This window comes from Arvicanthis niloticus, chromosome 11 (assembly GCF_011762505.2).
Source record: "Arvicanthis niloticus isolate mArvNil1 chromosome 11, mArvNil1.pat.X, whole genome shotgun sequence".
Lineage (NCBI taxonomy): Eukaryota > Metazoa > Chordata > Mammalia > Rodentia > Muridae > Arvicanthis > Arvicanthis niloticus.
Window position 1 is genome coordinate 46,097,227 of NC_047668.1, and position 20,119 is coordinate 46,117,345.

General features: G+C 38.0%; 1 protein-coding gene across 1 annotated transcript in view; it reads left to right on the top strand.

The window, feature by feature from the left end:
• The window catches only part of Ddx1 (DEAD-box helicase 1), a 34,577-nt gene extending 15,777 nt beyond the window's left edge, over positions 1-18,800 (top strand). The window contains exons 14-26 of the mRNA XM_034514171.2: positions 6,081-6,141; positions 8,740-8,838; positions 9,847-9,936; positions 10,777-10,965; positions 11,066-11,117; positions 12,702-12,848; positions 14,615-14,706; positions 16,092-16,164; positions 16,241-16,313; positions 16,391-16,433; positions 17,261-17,356; positions 17,639-17,759; positions 18,472-18,800. Of these exons, the coding sequence (XP_034370062.1) occupies positions 6,081-6,141; positions 8,740-8,838; positions 9,847-9,936; positions 10,777-10,965; positions 11,066-11,117; positions 12,702-12,848; positions 14,615-14,706; positions 16,092-16,164; positions 16,241-16,313; positions 16,391-16,433; positions 17,261-17,356; positions 17,639-17,759; positions 18,472-18,602 (1,267 nt within the window). The 3' untranslated portion in view covers positions 18,603-18,800. The remainder of the gene's footprint in view (positions 1-6,080; positions 6,142-8,739; positions 8,839-9,846; positions 9,937-10,776; positions 10,966-11,065; positions 11,118-12,701; positions 12,849-14,614; positions 14,707-16,091; positions 16,165-16,240; positions 16,314-16,390; positions 16,434-17,260; positions 17,357-17,638; positions 17,760-18,471) is intronic.
• Positions 18,801-20,119: the final 1,319 nt, after the last annotated feature.

The window sequence follows — 20,119 nt, forward strand, 5'->3', positions numbered from 1 at the left end:
GGCTGGCATCATTTGCCTTGAAGTCACTATATGCTGAGAAAGTTCATTGCTTAGCTGACACCATGACTGTGACAGTCAGAAAGGCTAGACAGGCAGTCTAGCTGTTCTGGAAAAGTTCTGGAAGTAAGTCTTTAAAAGAAGCAGCTTCGATGTAGTTGCTGTAGAATCAAGCACAAAGCTGGATTAGAGGGTCCTGGAGACTCAGCATCCCCGAGTATGAATCTTGCTAGGGCTGTCTTTCTCTTCTTTCATCCTGTAACATATAAAACTTAAAAGCAGCAGGTAGTTTTATAAAGACATTCACATGGAGCATGCAGGGCACACAGCTTGGTCAATGAAGATCAATAAAGAAAGGCAACTGCCCTTTTTCAGGTTAGTTTGATCACTTAATCAAACTATAATATAACTTTGTATACATGCCCTCATAAAGGATGGCATGTATTAAGTCATGAGAAATTAGTACCCAATTAAATGTTCTTGGCTTTGTATAGACATTTTAGCCCCAGCCAGTTCCAGAGCTGTCATAAACAACTCTGGAACAACAAAGAGACATAAACAACACCATATATACATCACCTATTTGGTTGGTTGTGTTAGTCTCCCTTTTCTTCTGTGTCGACGAGGTCTTCAGGGGGTCTCCCTTTGTCATGTCTGATTTTATCAACTTGGAAGGAACCCACAGCTTTTCTTTTTCTGTGGAAACATAGGCATAACCTCTCCCCCAGCGTAACACATTTCCCACTTTCCATTCTGACATCAGAATATCCTTAATATAAACAGGTTGATTTAGTTCAATAGTTTTTTCCACCATCCAATGTCTCTCAGCGGCTGTGGTGCTTTGTTCATTAGCATTCAAAAAATTTAAGGTTAATAAAGCACTATGTAATCTATCTTTGGGAGTTCTTATTGATCCCTTTTGCCTATTAAGCATCTCTTTTAGAGTTCGATTAGATCTCTCCACAATTGCTTGTCCCATAGGGTTGTGTGATATGCCTGTAACATGTTTTATATTATAATATGTAAAAAACTTCTTCATCTTATTAGAGATATATGTCAGACCATTGTCTGTTTTAATTTGTATGGGTATTCCCATAATGGCCATGACTTCTAACAAATGTGTAATTACAGAATCAGCCTTTTCTAATGCCAAGGCAGTTGACCATTGAAATCCTGAATACGTGTCTATAGTATGGTGCACATATTTCAGTTTACCAAACTCTGTAAAATGAAAGACATCCATTTGCCAAATGTCATTTCTTTGGGTACCCTTAGGGTTAGTTCCTATAGGCAAGGGAGTTTGGTTATATAATGAGCAAGTAGCGCACTGCCTCACAATTTCCTTGGCTTGTTGCCAAGTAATAGAGAACTCTTTCTTTAAAACTTTGCTGTTAACATAGTGTTTTTTTATGGAATTCTGAAGCCTATAGCATGCTTCCTATCAATAGCTGGTCGATTTCATTATTACCTTGTGCTAGAGGGACTGGCAGACCTGTATGGGATCTTATGTGTGTTATATATAGTGGGTTACTCCTATTTCTGATAATTTGTTGTAATTGAATAAATAGTGAGGTCAATTCAGAACCATCTTGAATAAGTTCAGCAGTCTCTATGTGTAAAACAACCCTTTCTGCATATTGAGAGTCAGTTACTATATTAAGGGGCTCTTGAAAATCTCACAACACCATGATTATTGCATATAATTCAGATTTTTGAACTGACTTATAGGGACTCTCAGCCACCTTACTTATGTCTTCTGATTTATATCCTGCCTTTCCTGATTTACTAGCATCAGTGTAAAATGTAGGGGCTCCAGGTATCGGAGTTCCCTTTAATATACAAGGGATAATCCAATTGGTTCTTTTTATGAACTGAAGCCGCTTGCTTTTAGGGTATCTGTTGTTAGTCTCTCCCAAGAAGTTACTGCACGCTCTTTGCCAATGTTCGTCTTGTGCCCATAACAAGGCAATTTCTGCATTAGTAAAAGGTACAATAATTTCAGCCGGGTCCATTCCAACTAATTGTCAAAGTCTCATTTTTCCCTTTAGTATCAATTCAGAGACCTTCTCAATGTAGGTTTTTAACTTCTTACTCTGTTTATGTGCTAAAAATATCCATTCTAAGATATAATCTTCTCTCTGCATTAGAATTCCTGTAGGAGAATGAGTAGAAGGTAAGATAACTAAGATGCAGGCTATCTTTGGATCAATACGATCTAGATGTGTATCCTTCAATTTTCTTTCTACCAAGGCTAACTCCTTCTCAGCCTCAGGTGTCAGTTTCCTTGGGCTATTTAAATCTTTATCACCTTTTAAGGTTTGAAATAAATTACTTAGCTCTTGAGTGGCCAAGCCAATTGCTGGCTGCAGCCAGTTGATATCTCCAAGGAGCTTCTGAAAATCATTAAGGGTCCTTAACTGGTTTCTTCTGATTTGTACCTTTTGTGGCTTAACCCTTTGTAGACTTATTTTATACCCTAGATAATTAATGGAATCCCCTCTTTGTATTTTTTCGGGGGCTATTTGCAATCCCCAGCAAGGCAAGGTTTTCTTTACTTCATCAAACATTCTTTCCACAATATTAATATCTGGATCAGCCAACAAAATATTATCCATATAATGATAAATGATGGATTTGGGAAATTGTTTGCGAATCATCTCCAGTGGCTGTTGTACAAAGTATTGACACAAGGTAGGGCTATTTACCATTCCTTGTGGTAAGACTTTCCAATGATATCTTTTTACTGGGCGACCTCTATTGAAGGTAGATACTGAGAAAGCAAACCTTTCCCTATCGCATTCATGTAGAAGAATCATGAAGAAACAATCTTTCAGATCAATCACTATGATGGGCCAATCCTTAGTCAACAAGGAAGGCGATGGGATACCAGGCTGCAAAGAACCCATAGGCTGAATAATCTTATTAATTGCTCTGAGATCTATCAACATCCTCCATTTGCCAGATTTCTTTTTAATGACAAATACTGGAGAATTCCAAGGACTGGTAGACTCTTCTATATGCTGAGCCTCCAGCTGCTCCTGGACTAGTTGTTCTAATACCTGTAATTTTTTTTTTGTCATAGAACACTGCTCAATCCAAATGGGTTGATCAGACAACCACCTTAGTGATAAGGCTGTTGGTGTCTTGACAGCAATGGCTCTTTGGGGTAGAGCTAAATTGTCAGCCTCTGCCATATCTTGTTTATGGACAGCTTGGACAGTCTGTGACTGCTTTTGATAACATTTCCTAACTACTTTTAAATTTTTATTAGGAGCCTGATGGGTTTCATGACTAGACACTCACACTGAGGGGATATTAATTTGGGTTTTCCACTGTTGTAATAGATCTCTTCCCCATAAGTTAATGGCTATATCAGCCATGTATGGCCTCAGTTTTCCTACCTGACCTTCTGGCCCTATACATTTAAGCCATCTGATGCTTTGTTTTATTTTGGATAAAGTCCCAAGTCCTTGAAACTGGATGTCTACTTCTTGAAGTGGCCAACTTTCAGGCCAAGAATTTGGAGAGATAACGGTGACATCTGCTCCAGTGTCAACCATTCCTTCAATCTCAGTATTATTCACTAGTATTCTGTTTTGGTCTTTGATCCTCTATAGAAGTTTGCCAAAATATTTGCTTTTGGCTCCCTGCGAGGCCTGAATTGTCTGTAAAACTTTCCTCAGCCTTATCTGTTCTCAGATCATCTGTTTTTGAAGCAGTGACATTTAACTGTCCTGAGGAAGAGAACTCTCCCTGCCTGGCATTGGGGCCTGCGAAAGGTCCCCCTGGAAGTTTTTTGGCAGGTTATTGCCCCATTTGTCTATTGTTGCTCTACATTCCCTAGTCAGATGTCGGCCTTTGCCACATCTTTGACATAATCCAGAAGGCCTAGGCCCCCATTTTGTATTACTTTGATTTTTCCTGCAGTCATTTCTGAGATGACCCCATTCACCACAATTAAAACATTTGAAATTTTGGGTCATCTCTAAGAGTCTAGTGGCAGCTTTTCCTATTACCATCATATCAGCTGAGTGAGATCCAACATCAGCTGTGTATCTAATCCACTCATCTATTGATGCTGACCTTGCCCTCAGTGGTCTGATTACTTCCTTGCATTCATTCAGCAGTTGCATTTTCAAAGGCTAAAGACTCAATTATTGCCTTTCTTGCTACTGAATCTGATACACTCCTTTCGACAGCTGAGGTTAGCCTTTGTAAAAAGTCAGGGAAGGTTTCTTTTGGACCATGTATGACTTGAGTAAATGGTTCAAGTCTCTTCCCGGATTCTGCAACTTTGTCCCAGGCCTTTAAGGCTGACAGTCTACACAATGCCAGAGTTTCTTCATCATATACAGCCTGCACCTCTATTTCAGCAAAGCGACCTTCACCAAGCAGTTGGTCTATGGAAATCTCACTTCCCCTAGCTCTATTTTGTCATGCTATCTACCTCACCTCATCTCTCCACCATGCAACCCATTGTAAATTTGCGGCAGGTTCTAATATTGCCCTTGCGATATCTTTCCAGTCTTGGGGGATTATTCTATTTTTAATAGCCCAGGAAGTCAGAATTTGTTTTACAAATGACAAGTGCATTCCAAAATTAGTGACACTTTCCTTAAATTTTCTCAGATCTAACACATCCACAGGTTGCCATTCAAATTCCTCATAACCCTGTGGATAAACAATATCTGGAGGTCTTTGTTGTACATTAACCAGATAGACTAAAGTGTGTTTTCTAATAACCTTTGATTGATTTTCTCTAGTTTCTTCTGTCTCTACCTGAGTATTTTCCTTAACTGAAAATTTAAATTCTTCCCTTAAGGTTTGTGTCCACGCGTCATAGCTCTCCTTTTGTCGCTCTTCCTGTTCCTTGAGTTCTTTTAGTCTCTGTTCAAGGTTCTGCCTCAACATTTTGAATTTTTCCTTATATTGTAATTCTGATAGTTTGCTGTCCATTTTATTTTGATTGTTTAAGTTCACAAGGTTATTCTCTAATTCTTGCTTCCATTCCTCATTATTTTCTTTCTGCTGCTCAGTCTGATCTGTGAGCTGCTGCATCCTCTGTTCTAGCATCTTTTCAAGCTCCTGTCTCCCACCTTCATTTTCATCTTTCTGTCTCTTATTCTGATCTATAATTTCTTATGTCTTTAATTCTACTGTTTCCTCTAAGCTTTGTTGCCAAGTTATAAGCTTCTCTTTCTGATGTTCATGCTGCTCTATAATTTCCTGTATTTTCTGTTCTAAGCCCTGCTTCCATAATCTTAATTTCTCTTTATGTTGTAATTGTAATATTGCAGCGTCTGGTGAAATTATGGCTTGCTAATTGGTATTTAATATAAGTAATCCCTTACCTCACAACCATCTGTAACTCCAGTTCCAGTAGATCTGAAATACCCTTCCGTAGGCAGCAGACATGTATGTAATGCACATATATTATGTGTGTAGGCAAAACACTCATGCACATAAAATAAATCTTACCTTTTTATTTTTTAACAAGATCACTTTTTTCTCTTTAATGAGCTATGAATAACACTAAATAAAATTTTATCTTCATTTTCTGGTTATCCTTCCTGAAGACTACTTTTTGGTTCTGATTTCCACCCAGTCATCTAGAAATATTTTTTATACTAGAAACCAATGTATTTTAAAAGGTAGAATGCAGATTTTAGCTATGGTGGAGTGGGCTGAGTAGATGAGGACTGATGTTTTTCCTCACTGTGAGCTTGCACTCACCTCAGTACCATTTCTGGCTGTGGAGGTGAAGTACTCTGCTTCCCACCTTCTGTGTACTCACTGTTTTGTGGCTTTTCTTAGTGACTTATTCCACATGAAAAGAGTGGTATAGCCGGGCGGTGGTGGCACACGCCTTTAATCCCAGCACTCGGGAGGCAGAGGCAGGCGGATTTCTGAGTTCAAGGCTAGCCTGGTCTACAGAGTGAGTTCCAGGACAGCCAGGACTACACAGAGAAACCCTGTCTCGAAAAACCAAAAAAAAAAAAAAAAAAAAAAAAAAAGAGTGGTATACATCAAACTGTAGAACAGACTTTAATCTTTCTCCATTATCATTCTGCCATTGATTGCAGGGAGCTTCTCATAATTGGTGGTGTTGCAGCTCGGGATCAGCTCTCTGTTCTGGATAATGGGGTAAGTTGTATTTTTAACTTGAGAATAAATTCTGTTTTGCTAATAAAAATCAAAGGGGGGTAAAGTTTGCACCAAACCAGAGGAGTATATTTGCTGGAAGATGCTGTATAGGCACACCTCCTCTGTAACCAGGGTTAGAGAATAGTAGTTCTTTTAAAATTCTTCATCTGAAATTCTGAGTTGTTTACCCTTTGGCTTTTTGAGAATTTTCTTCTAGTCTTTTTGATCATGCATGCTTATATTTTTGACTAAAAAACAAACCAATGCTACTAAATCTACTAAAGTAGATTTTGGAGAAAGTAGTCTCTGCAGCACTTGGAAATGATGAGTAATACTGAGACAGTCTCTGAGCTCAGACATATGTAAGAGAAATCTTACAGACTGCTTAGATGTACAGTGTGTAGGACCAAACCAGGATACTCTTGGCCCTGCTATTTGGGATTTCACATATGCATATATACATATACATATACATATATATATAGTGTGTGTATGTATATAACGTATGTATATTATTATTATTATGTATGTATTATATATATTATATATACATGTAAATATATATATATATTGAACTTTTTACAAATCCCTCTTATTTCCTTTCCATATTTAATTGTGAAATATAGACCATTTTATACTAAGTCAGGTTTCTTCCATTTCCATCTGTACCAAACAGATAGAGACAGTCTCTGGTCTCCTAAGCATGTGCACACACATGTGCAACATATACAGGATGTTCACTGAAGTCAATGGCAAAGGAAAGGCAGTATTATTTAATTGTTTTCTTGACAGTACTTTGTTGTGTTCTGTTCTTAAAGGCGCGCCTGTGCTTTCTTTGTGTATGTTTCCACCCTATATTGTCCATTGCCATCTCTACATCTCTTAGGTCAGCCATCATGCTGCTCATGCTGGAGTCCAGGGTAGCTTTGGAGGAAGAGAATAGAGTTTTTTAGCTTGTAACTTCCAAGGGTACTGCATTATATACCATATGCTGCTATGCGTGGCACATAAATACTTCACAAGCTTGTCTAGCAGCTCTTCTCAAACCTGGGATCACCTAGATCTGTCTTCACAGCCCTTTGCCTCCTGCCACTCAGGAAGGAGGAAACTTACCTGGTTAGAATTGGAAACCAAAGCAATGTTGCACACAGGTCAGAGTGGAATTTTGTCCCTGCATATGTAGTAGAGTCTTACTTCACCGAACAGGTTTTCCTTTCACATTTCACAGGTATTCTGTAGCTTGAAGTCTATAGTAATCAATCTCCCTCCCTGAGTTTAAACATAAGAAGATGTCTGTGGGGCTTTCTTGCTTGGATTCTTTGTGTCCGTCCTTGTAGGTGCTATACTGCTGCAATCCGTGCATACATTTTCTTAGTCACCAGAACCCTACAATGTATTAAAACATGATTTTACATATTTGTACATATTAGGAGCTGTTTGTACATATTAGGAACTGGGTATGTGTCGAATATTTCATAGCTGGCCAGAGGATGAAAAGGTTACATGTAGAACTTGACTGTAAAGACTGAAAGTTGTTCCTCATCAACTTGCTCTGTAGACTTGGCTCCAAGGCCTGTGGGAGAATGCAAAGTATATGAATTTTGTACTTGAAACTTTTTATGATATGAAGTTAAATTTTCTATCACTTCAATTTGACCCTCAAATGTTTTATTTTTTAGATTTATTTTATTTGTATAAAATGCTTTACTTCTATGTATGTATGTGTACTATGTACATGGCTAGCATATGTGGAAGTCAGAAGTGGGCATTCTGTCCTCTGGAACTGGAGTTATGGATAGAGGTGGGCTGCTACATGGACACTGGAAACCAAACCCAAGTGCTCTGCAGATGCAACAAGTGCTCTTAACTTGAACCAGCTTTCTAACCTCATAGACCTCTTTTTATGTGTAGTCTCAGTGTGGGTACTTACTAGTGCTATATCTAAATGCTATGATTTTAGTTTAAGTCTACACTTTAATCTGCTGATTTAAAAATAGGAGTAATAATAGTTGTGTTTGCTTTAGTAGTCATAGGAAATGAAACCTGAAAGACATTTAGTGTTATATTTATTCACTATGAGTATCTGACAAATACTACAATAATTTTCTGGCCAGTCTAAGTAGTTACTATTAAAATACAATCAAGTACAGTGAGTACTCAGCATACCAGGTATCCAGGGTTCTGTGTGTCTTCTCTGAATTATCAAAACTGTCTTGTAAAATAAAGATATTCCTCTGTTCGAAACGAGAAAATTGGTGTGCTAGATGATATCCCACAGTGTAATAATAGTGGAGCTAGGGTTAGAGTTCCTGTTTAATTCTACAATTCATGTAAACTCACCTGGCTTTTTTTTCTTATAAAATACAAGTTTTATATATTAGATGATGTTTAAAAGTTAAAGATAACCCAAATCAGTTGCCAAAGTCAGAATAAGATATACAGCATTATCTATCCGTAATTACTTTAAATATCCTTTGCATTGGCGGCCACTATTTCAGTATTCACATGTTTGTTTGAAGTAGAAAATGGCATTTTGCTGTTTTAAAGTAATTATGTTAATTTTTTAGTTTGTCTTCTGTGTTGCTTATGGCTTTTCAGGTTGATATTGTCGTCGGTACTCCAGGAAGATTAGATGATTTGGTGTCAACTGGAAAGCTCAACCTGTCTCAAGTTAGATTCCTGGTCCTGGATGAAGCAGTAGGTTGAAATACATTCATATTTTCTTTAGATGGGATGCTTATGTTAAGATTTATAAAGTGAAAAAAAAAAATACAACTCACTACCTAAAAATCACAGGCAAACACATTTTCATTTACTATTGATGCACATATAGTTGACTTTTTTTATCTGCATATTAAGTCAATCTTGAATCAAAAATATTTGAAAAAATTCATTTAGATTGAATATATGTTCAATGTAGTTTTATTATTTGTCCTAAATAATATAGTGTGACTGCTATTTACATAGCATTTACACTGCACAAAGCCGTGATTGGTAGATGGAGCGTTTGTATAGCATTGCACCAAGGACTTGAGCATCTGAATTTAGGGATCCAGCAGGGGTCCTGACACTGAATTATTTTAGAGAGTTGAAATCAGACTTTGAGGAATTTAGGCAAACCTTAATTTAAAAAAAATTATATCTCAAATATTTCATCTTACTATTCGTGATTGTACTTTGAAGGCTGTTTAATGATCTGTTGCACCGGACATGGATATGTCATGGTTTCTTTAATTACTCTCCAGCTAGTGACACAGGTAGTTTGCTGCATACATTATTTTTTATACAACAAATTAATTTTTTTATGCTAGAGATGCACACTGTGAGCCATCTGGAAGGACATAAGTGTGTCTAAGGCTTTTGAGATACTCTTTTAAATTATTCTAAAGATGGTTGGGTTAATTTCCCAACACAGGAACTTTTTCATTTTTCAAATTGAAATCTGTATCTTAAGGACATGCGTTATAAATTGTTGTATTCATGTTAGAATACTGGAGTGTGGTTTGGGTTTATTTATTACACTTTTTCATATTTTAGTCTCAAGGAACCTAAGGTTGAATTTTTAACTTATATTTAATTATCCAACAGATTATAATAATTTTGTAAATATAGGAATATGTATGTATATATGTTAATTCTTTTATCTTGTATTTTGAATTTGAAAATTAAAAAATTTTAATACTAATGAAAAACTCTTTTCTGCAGGATGGGCTTCTCTCTCAAGGTTATTCTGACTTTATTAACAGAATGCACAGCCAGATTCCTCAGATTACTTCTGATGGGAAAAGACTTCAGGTATCAAATGACTAACATAGCTCAAAAATACATGTAGACAGTTGTTACTCAGTGTTGTGTGGTCAAAGGCTTCTGCTTTAAGGTGTTATGATTAAATTCATTGTGTATATTTTCTTTGTTATCATCTAGTTACTGAAATACACACACAGCTGACAGTCTTAAAAGCCGCTTTTAGGGCTGGTCATGGTGGCACACAGCACACCTTTAATCCCAGCACTTTGTGAGTTTGAGGCCATGCTGGTCTACAAAGTGAGTTCAGGACAGCCAGGACTCTGTTACACAGAGAAACCCCTGGTTGGGGGACTCCTTTTAGAAGTGAGGGTGATTTCTTACCCTCATTACGGATAACCCTAAGATAGTCTCAGTGGCTCTTTCTGCACAGCTCTGGGTGCTTAGAATCTGGATATCATTGCTGTTTCTTGTGCAAAGGGGAAGTAGCATTGGCTATTAACTGTCAGTCACCTTCATAATAGTTATTTCTGAAAACATTGCCCTTGTCTCATCCTTCCATAGGAAGCATTTGAAAGGGAGAGACTTTTGAGAGAAGGGGATGAATAACAATTTTTGGCCTTTGGCTTACAACAAAAAACAAAACATCCTAAAGAGAGATGGCATGGCTTCTGTGTGACAGTGAGGACTGACAGCCTGCCAGTGTCACACTGTTAGTTACTACATGGAGGCAGGGATTAGATGTGCTTTAGGTTCCCTGACTAGTATTCTGTGTTCTCTTATCATCTATTGTTAGTGTGAGTCTCAAAGCAAAGCAATTTTTAAAAACTAGTGTGATGGCATGCTGACTGTTATAAAAGTTGGTCTGAATGTGAGTTTTCCTGTCTCTAGGTGATTGTTTGCTCTGCTACTCTGCATTCTTTTGATGTAAAGAAACTATCTGAGAAGATAATGCATTTTCCCACGTGGGTCGATTTGAAAGGAGAAGATTCTGTTCCAGATACTGTGCATCATGTCGTTGTCCCTGTGAACCCCAAAACTGATAAGCTCTGGGAAAGGCTGGGGAAGAACCACATTCGAGTAAGTGCTGCCAGGTGTGAACACTGTGCTGAGCTAGTCTCCTTAGGCTAAGTCAGTCCTTAGCATCCCTCATCCCTTCCTTATCTCTACCTTTCAACAGACTGATGATGTACATGCAAAGGATAACACAAGACCTGGTGCTAACAGTCCAGGTAAGATGAAAGAATAGGTAGACTGTGTTATACATCTTGGAAATGATTGGTTTGTTTCTGTGCCGAGTATTCTCATGAAAGATGTGATATATGACCTACAAAGTTAGAATGGGAAAAGTAGAAGTAATAAGAATAATCACTAAATAGGGCAAGATAATGCCACTTAGCTTAGAGGAGCAGTGTTAACCACTGAACTTAGATGTTAGTTGTGTGGCCTCAAAATCACAAGTCTTCTGGATTATTGATTGTAGATCATAGAAAACCAGCAAATTTGTCTACAGACAAAATTATATTGACCCTGAAATTCCAGAAATATAAAGATGAGGGATGCTGGGGGGTTGAGGGATGCCTTTGTTAAATGGTGAAAGACAAACAATGTGGATTTCTTAATTATTTTTATGATTGTTTTGACTTTTTTAGTGTATGATTCAGGGCATTAAACACATTTATATTATTCAACCTTAGTACCATCTGCAGCATTTTTTGTTCTCAAGCAGAAACTCATTGATCAGTTCTGAAAAAGCCTAACATTAGTCTCAGTGCAGTGAAGATAACCTAGCAGACAATGTCTTTCATGTCCATAACATTTCAAAAACATATGAAGATACAGTAAGATACAAGATGCTAAAACCTAAGTGAATGGATCTTAAACTGATTTGACTGCATGCCTGACATCAGATGTCTTGAGTGGGTCCCTAGAAGAGGTCAGAGTGCTTTTACTTTGTAGTTGAATTCACTGAGCACTTTGACATATGTCTGAAAGCTGGACTGACTGAAATCTTGTTTTGAGTTCTTAGAAATCGGCTTTATGTATAGCAACAGATTGACACAATCCATACTCACTCTTCCTGTTGAAGTAGAGAAACTGCTAGTTAAGCACAAACTGTTAACCCATGGTTAGGGAGCACACTTTATAAAATGCCAGCTTTTACGGTGATTTTTTTAAAGCTTTTGCTTACTCTTGCTTACACTACAGTTGGAGACAACCAGAGAACCTTTAGAAATAGGGTGGATTACAAGCATGTATCAGCAGAGGAGTGACAACAATAACACTCCTTCCCAGGAGAGAGAGACTTGGGGAGCATGACTGAAAAGCTGCTCACCAGGTTTTCATTCTGTGGAGTGGTGTTAGATTGGTTAGACTTAATAATTTCTTTAAGAAGGTTAAAATCATCAAATAATTATGTCTTAAGCATAAAGGGAAGTTAATGCAGAGCAGAGTATAACTAATGCTTAAGAGGAAAGTACCAAGTCTTGGTGTAAGTGGCTGTTTTGTTGGTGTGCTTACATATTTGTGTTTCTGAAAAGGCTACAGTTGTATGTCTGCATGCATATGTCTGCCTGTGTGTTGCATGCTTGTGTATGCATGTGTGTGTGTGTGTGTGTGCATGTATGAGAGAGACCAAGACCCCAAAATAGTGTATAAGATATGACAGAACCAAAATAAATGAAGCAATTAAGTATTTCACTCTCATACTGTGCCTTGTCTATAGTATAGCAGGGAGTATGTCTGACTGATAATGTGTGCTCATAACAGCTTCAGATTGACATTCTATTGCTTTTTCTGTTGCTATGGTAATCAAGAGATGTGGTCTGAAGCTATTAAAATACTGAAGGGGGAGTATGCTGTCCGAGCAATCAAGGAACACAAGATGGATCAAGCAATTATCTTCTGTAGAACTAAAATTGACTGTGATAACTTGGAGCAGTACTTTATGCAGCAAGGAGGAGGTAAATTTGCTCTCACTTATTTCTTTATTTCATAGATTATTACCCTCATGTTGATAAAAGCTAGGATGTGTGTACAGAGTTTAAAGCAATGATGGCACTATGGATAAACCCTGGGATAAACATGAGAACTTCTTCCACAATGCTGCAGTCGTCGTTAGTATGAACCTGAATCACAGGATTCTAATGCCATAGATCTAGATTACTGATTAATAATAAAATCTAAAGTGTAATGACTAAAATGTAGAATATATATTTTCTAAGCTGGTAAATAGGACAGAGGGAATAAGGGGAAAACTCTAAATAATAAAGGAAGAAGCCAGGCACACATCTGTAGTCTCAGCACTTGGGAGTCAGAAGTTGGAGGATGGTAAGGTCACTAAGTCACATACCAAGTTTAGGTCAGCCTGGGCCGCATAATGAGATAGGATCTCAAAACCTAAATGCTGGGGAGATAGATCAGTGGTAGAATTTACCTGGTCATGAGTAAGACTCCTGTTTCAATTTCTAGTCCTAGAGGGAGAAATACATCTTAGGAATCACAGAATAAGATCAGTATTGTAAAAAACCTGAATATATTCAAGTGTCAGTGAACTGAAGGCTGCTACTAAGATCACATAGAGGATTAATCTAGATGAGTGTTAGGTATATGCTGTTAAAAACAACATACCAAAAACCCAAGGAAGACCTTAAAAACTATTTGCTGGTTTGCAAGATACGAATTCTATTATGTTAGTGATGACACGTTGAATTCTAATATTAAGATCACCACAAATAACCACATATGCTGAAATATTAATCTAAAGATCTAATAAGGGATGAAGTAAACCTTAAACAAAAATACTAGTAGAAATAAAAGGGCACTACTGTGGTGAAAATATAATGACCCAAACTTTGCAAATAAAACATTCCACACTAAAATTAACTTGGCCCAAGGTTTATACAAGTCTGTAGAGTTAGAATAGACATTAAAATGGAAATGGTGTAGTTTCACCCTAGATGTTTTTTATGTTTAGATGACTTTATGTTTCTTACCAAATACGGAAATATTCTAAATAGGTATGGAAATGCTTACTTTGTAATCAGAAATGAAACGCCAAGTTTGTCAAGGCTGAGGAACATACCTAAGTACTCTAATTTGTTGTTGAGAATAGAAAGTTGTTAAGCCGTCTCAGTTGAAGGGCTATACATTCTTTTATAAAGTTGGACAGTAAGCTGGATGTGGTGGGGCATGCCTCTAATCCCAGCTCCTTGGAAAGTTAATACAGAAGTTTGATAGAATTTAGAATTCTCTTAAAAACAAATCACTGCTGATGTTTTTATGGAGTCTGTGTGTTCGGGGAGGTCTGTGTGTCTGTGAGGATATGTACACATGCCTGTGGAAGTTAGCACTGTCTTCTTTGATTGCTTCCCACTTTAAACAGAAGCTGGAACTGATGGATTCAGCTAGGCTTGCTGGCCGGTGAGGTCTGTGGTCCACCTATCAACCCCAACATTGATAGAAACAAATGCTGGGGTTAACGATGCCAACATTTTGCCCAGCTTTTACGTGGGTGCTGAGAATTTGAGGTCATATCTCCATGCTTATACTCTACCACCTGTGTCTCCCCAGCCTTTCATGGAATTTATTTTAATGGCATTTTGCCTGGTTCAGAAAGTTTGTTGTCTTCATTTGTGCCAAATTGGAGTATAGTTTTTATAGGCGTGTGTTTTTATTGTCTTTGGCATGATGTATTTCAAGGTCAGATGTTAAATATGCTTTTCCCTAGGACCTGATAAAAAAGGACACCAATTCTCATGTGTATGTCTTCATGGTGACAGAAAGCCTCATGAGAGAAAGCAAAACTTGGAACGGTTTAAGGTACAGTGTGCCTAGTTACCTGCATTTCCTTATTATGTAAAGAGGCTGGTTGTAGTGTTCCTTATGCCACTTAATAGCATTAAAACAGTTTTCTTCCTAGAGACTTAAAGCATTTTACCTTTATCCATACATTGTGGCAGGAATTAGTCATCTTTGACAGTCAGATAACAATTTTTATGTACTTGTCAGGTAGTTCACTGCTCCCAATAGCAGTGTGCTCAATTAAATATTCTTTGACGACATTTGTATGTACATTCCTACATACATACATAATTTTTTCAGGTAGATACTTTTTAGAGGTATAGGATTAAGTAAATCTTGTCTATGAACCTTTCTGAAAAGTTCACAAATACTTGGAGAGAATTAATTTTGTTATGAAATGAAGACGGTCATTAGAGTTTGGTAGAGTGGAAGCAAATATACCTGGTTTTAGGGTTGTTTGGAGTGCACTCTTCCAGGTGCTTGTATTCTGAAGGCCTTTCAAGCCCTTGGTGTGTGTAGTAGGCCTCAGCCATTTAGAACTAAGTATCAGAAGTGTCTTTCCACCAACATTCCAGAGTGTTTACTGCAGTGTATAGAACAGGTGGGTTTTTTCTATCATTTGGAAAAAAGTGAAACATATTGAGCATATATTAGTGTGTGTTTCCATGCTATGTATCACTGATGTCCTCTGGCTTCATTTCACCAAGTTCACTGCTGTTTGTCCTGGGGACTAAACTAGACCCAGAGTCGGTGTGCAGCTCTCACCTCCAAATCTTAACTTCCTTCTGCACAAAGGCATCCTAAGGGCTAATTTGTGTTTCCTTTGTAAGCTGGGGGGGTAGGGGGGGGCTTATTTCCACTCCCTCTTCTTGCTTTCTTTTTTTTAATGCTTATGGGTGTGTTGCCTGCACCATGTGTGTTCAGTGCCCACAAAAGTCAAAGAGGGTGCTGAATCCTCTGGAACTGACATTACAGATTGTTAGTGCTATATAGGTGTTGGGAATGGAACCCAGATCCTCTGGAAGAACAGTCAGTGCTCTTAACCACTCCCATGGGAAATGAGCCATCTCTCCATCCTAGATGTATTTTAGGTTAAGAATAAAGACAACACTTATGTTTCTGTATTCTGTTCTATTTTATATTTTTGGTGTTCCAAAGCTGTTTCTAAAGACTAAGATAAAGCCTGAGTTTCGCTTTGGCTTAATACACTGGTGTAAGAAAAACAGTACAACCATTAATATCGTGTCTCAGCAGATCATAGAGTAAAACTTCAGGATTTGGTCCAGTAGATTATTATATCCAAACCGGTATTCTGAAAAGTACCATTTAACTTTCTTAGTGGAGTGTTGTTTTTATGTTTTATGCATTTACTGACAGACACCTCCTTGTCTTGGTTCTCTTAGAAAGGAGACGTAAGATTCTTGATTTGCACAGATGTAGCTGCTAGAGGAATTGATATCCATGGTGTTCCTTATGGTAAGAAGAAACTTTCTACTTAACACATTAACCTTACAAACAAATGACAGCTGTTAACCATTGTCTGCATTTGCAGTTATAAATGTCACCCTGCCTGATGAAAAGCAGAATTATGTGCACCGGATTGGCAGAGTGGGACGGGCTGAAAGGTACTGCTCAAGTTTTTCCTCCTTTGAGCTTTTATGTTTCAGAAATAAGGTCTAATACAGGCTTTGAAATCTTTCAGGATGGGCCTGGCTATTTCCCTGGTGGCAACAGAGAAAGAAAAGGTAATCTTCGCAATCTCTGTTAGAGTCATTGTGAGTTACATTTTGATATGGGAAGTAAAAGCAGTTTGATTTCCCCACTGGGGTTGGAATCAGTCACAAATGGAAGTGAACATTTTATAGGATTTCTTCCTTCTGTATTGATTGAATAGGCGAATAATAGCATGTGGTTTGCAAAGAAAGGAGTAAAATAGCAACATTCCTAATAGCTTTAATATAGTTTTCTCAACAAAAACCATTTAAATACTGTAGGATAATGCCGTAGGCCACTTAGTGAGAGGTGTGTGTGTGTGTGTGTGTGTGTATAAAATTATGATTTGTAGAAAAACTTTTATAAGGTCTCCTATGCATTTTTTTCTCAAGTTTATGTGCATACTTTCCCTATGTGCTTTATTTTTCTTTGGATATAAACAGGCTTTTTTAAAATATTAATTTGGATAGAACATTCTCCAAAATTTATCCCCTTTCCACACCCACCTTCTTGTAGTTTAGGCTGGCCTCAACTCGATCCTCCTTGCCCTAGCCTGAGTGCTGGGTTTATAGGCATGCACCACCACACCTGGCTGCATGCGCCTCTTAGAACATCAGGTTATGGTGTCAGTTTATGGCTGTGTTTGGTTTTAGAATTTCTTTAACTCACATCCTTTTGTATTATTTCTAGAATAGCCCAGATCTATTCAATGAGCCATCAAGTAATAACCGTAGGATAAAATGCATAACCTTTTTTTCTAGTGTTTTACGGAAATAAAATGTTAAAAAAAAAAAATGTAGAGCACAGTATTTAATTTCCATCTCTGTACATGGTCATGTTTCTTCTCCTTTTAATGTAGGTTTGGTATCATGTATGCAGCAACCGTGGGAAGGGATGCTATAACACTAGACTCAAGGAAGATGGCGGCTGTACTATCTGGTACAATGAAATGCAGGTGAGACTTTGCCAATATTCCTAGGGACTTTATTGAAATTGATAAACAGACTACATTAATCTAGAAAAGTTATATTTCTACTTTTGTCTATTCATCAGTGATGAGAGAAGGGTAATTGGCTAATTCTGTCTGTAAGTTGTGACTTGGAAGCTCCTTCCAGGGATCTAGCTTCCATTTTATTAAACATTCAGCTTGCCTACCTTTATTTAATGCTATTACAGTGAAACTCTTATCAAAGTGAAATTTTATCTAAAATATTTTAATTTTCTCACTCTTTCATAGCTACTTTCCGAGATAGAAGAACACCTGAACTGTACCATTTCCCAGGTTGAGCCAGATATAAAGGTTCCAGTGGATGAGTTTGATGGGAAAGTTACATATGGTCAAAAGAGAGCTGCTGGCGGTAAGCTTTCATATGTCTCAGTGTGTCGTTCCCTCCCTCCCCCACCCCTCATACTGCACCAGTGTTACAAAACACTCCTGCCTCAGCCTTCTGGGTGCTGGGATTATAGGCATCCAAAACCATACATAGCTAAATTTGACTCTTTGAATGTCAGTTTATGAAGACCATAATTTTGTCCCATTATGCTAACAGTATATTATTAGCATATTAATTATTCTCTACTAATTGCTCTCCAGTGTTTTATTATTATTTGACTTCCAGCATTTTATTGTGTGATCTGTATGTGAATGAGGTGCAGTAAGTTAGCTGATTGTCTTGTACTATTCGTATCAAGATTACTTGAACTTTTAATGAATTATTAGGAAATGAGTATTATAGGTGATTTTGAACAGAGTCAGAGTCTTTAATGTAAGTGGCAACCGCAGTTGGTGTTCTCTTTGCCCAGAATGTTTCTGAATGCTTTTGATTCAGGATATACTAAGGGAGTGGCAAGTGTGGGCATTGAAGCAACTATGAATGAAGCTTCATTACTAATTTATATTGAGATTCTTAATTTAAAACTTTAAAGCTAAACGTTGTGGAGATAACTTGTCTGGTCGTAAGGTTTTACTGCTAGAAACAGTATCTGCGGTGGTAGAATTGGGTGCACAGCGTCCTGACAAGTGCTTCCAGCATGTCACTTACATTGCTCCTGGTTTGTATGCTCGTGCAGGTGGAAACTATAAAGGCCATGTGGATATCCTGGCACCTACTGTTCAAGAGTTGGCTGCCCTTGAAAAGGAAGCACAGACATCTTTCCTACACCTTGGCTACCTTCCCAACCAGCTGTTCCGAACCTTCTGATTTCCTGTAGACGGAGTGGAATTGGAGTCATAAAGTCTATAGTCTTAACTCTAAGCCAGTGGCGCTGCTTCCAAGCAGTGGTATTTATAGTAACCGAGCGACTACTGCTAACTCGCATGTCAGGAAACACACATCGTAGGAATTCTTCGTAAAATGGCAGCCTAATGAAAATAAACTTAACAACTATATTTTCATGAAGGCTTGTGTCTTCTTTTAAAGTTTTATTTGTTTTTTTTTTCTTTTAAGAACACTGTGGGCTTGTGAAATACAGTTTATGGATGTATGAATGTGAATCAGGACCCATATGAAACCCAGATCGAATATCCTTTAAGTGAAATTTTTCACAGGAATGATGCTAGGTTGAAGTGATTTTGAGATATTTCAGGCTGTCTGGGTACATTATGAAGCTGGAGGAGAGCTGTAAAACGAAAGAAAAGCCAAGGACCCCAAGGTAGAAGGGCTTTTTGGCTAATTTGGAAACTAGGAGGGTACTTGGAAATTCAGTAGGGATTGCTGACTAATGCTGGTGACAGTGAAGGAGTCTCTGAATTTTTTTTCAAGAACCTTTCTTTGCAGTTGATTCACAAAAGGACAAAATGACTTTGCTGTGTCTCTGTGTTCTAAAATCAGTTCATTTCTGTCCTGTGATTAAAATACCTCCAGGAGGAATTTCAAGGCATATAATTGAATTTCAAGGCATATAATTGAATTGCTCTCTCATGTCTTTGGACTCCTAGGTGAGGAAGTAGTTTCAGGGGTCGAGGTGTTCTCTACCTAGAGATTCCCCAAGAACAGTTGATGGTTTTCAACCTTTTAGGAAAGTCTCAAGGGAACCTTGGTGTAGAAACAGACATCACTAATGGGAGTGCCCCTGCTGATACTTCGCTTCCACAGCTCTGCACAAAGTGACTTGATGATGCCAGTCGTTAGCCTCTAGACCAGTGTCTTCAGAGATGTCCTAGAACTGCTGTCACCTCTCATGGCCGTGTGAAGACTGCTTTTTGCAGGTAGAAGTGGAGGTTTACATGCATAGTAGCAAATATAGCACTGAAGTTCAATACTGAACTTAGTATTGTTAAATACTAAGAGCCAGAAAGAATCTACCTTGTTACAGGCTTGCTTTGTAGGAGTAAGAACTGGCTGGGCTCAGTGATAAGAGTGTAAACAGGAGTGATAGGATAGGAGTGATAGGAGTGTAAACAGAACTGAAATTATTTGGTTTCATTGTTTGCTCTCTGAGCCACCTTTGAATATCACCAATAGTTATATTCCCTGGGCAGCTCAGCAATGCTGACTTGAGCTGAGTGACAGACAGCTGAGGAGTGGTTCAGGTTGCTCTCTAATTTTGAGCTATTGCAGGAGAAAGCTTCATGTAAACAGACTCGGGGTGTACATGTGGAGTGTGCTGTTTGGAGACCTGACCCAACATGATGTCTCTTCCAGCCTCCCCACTAAGGCTTTCCTCATGTTTGTGCCATTGGTGAGCCTGTGAGTTGTTCAGTAAGCCTGCTTGCCAT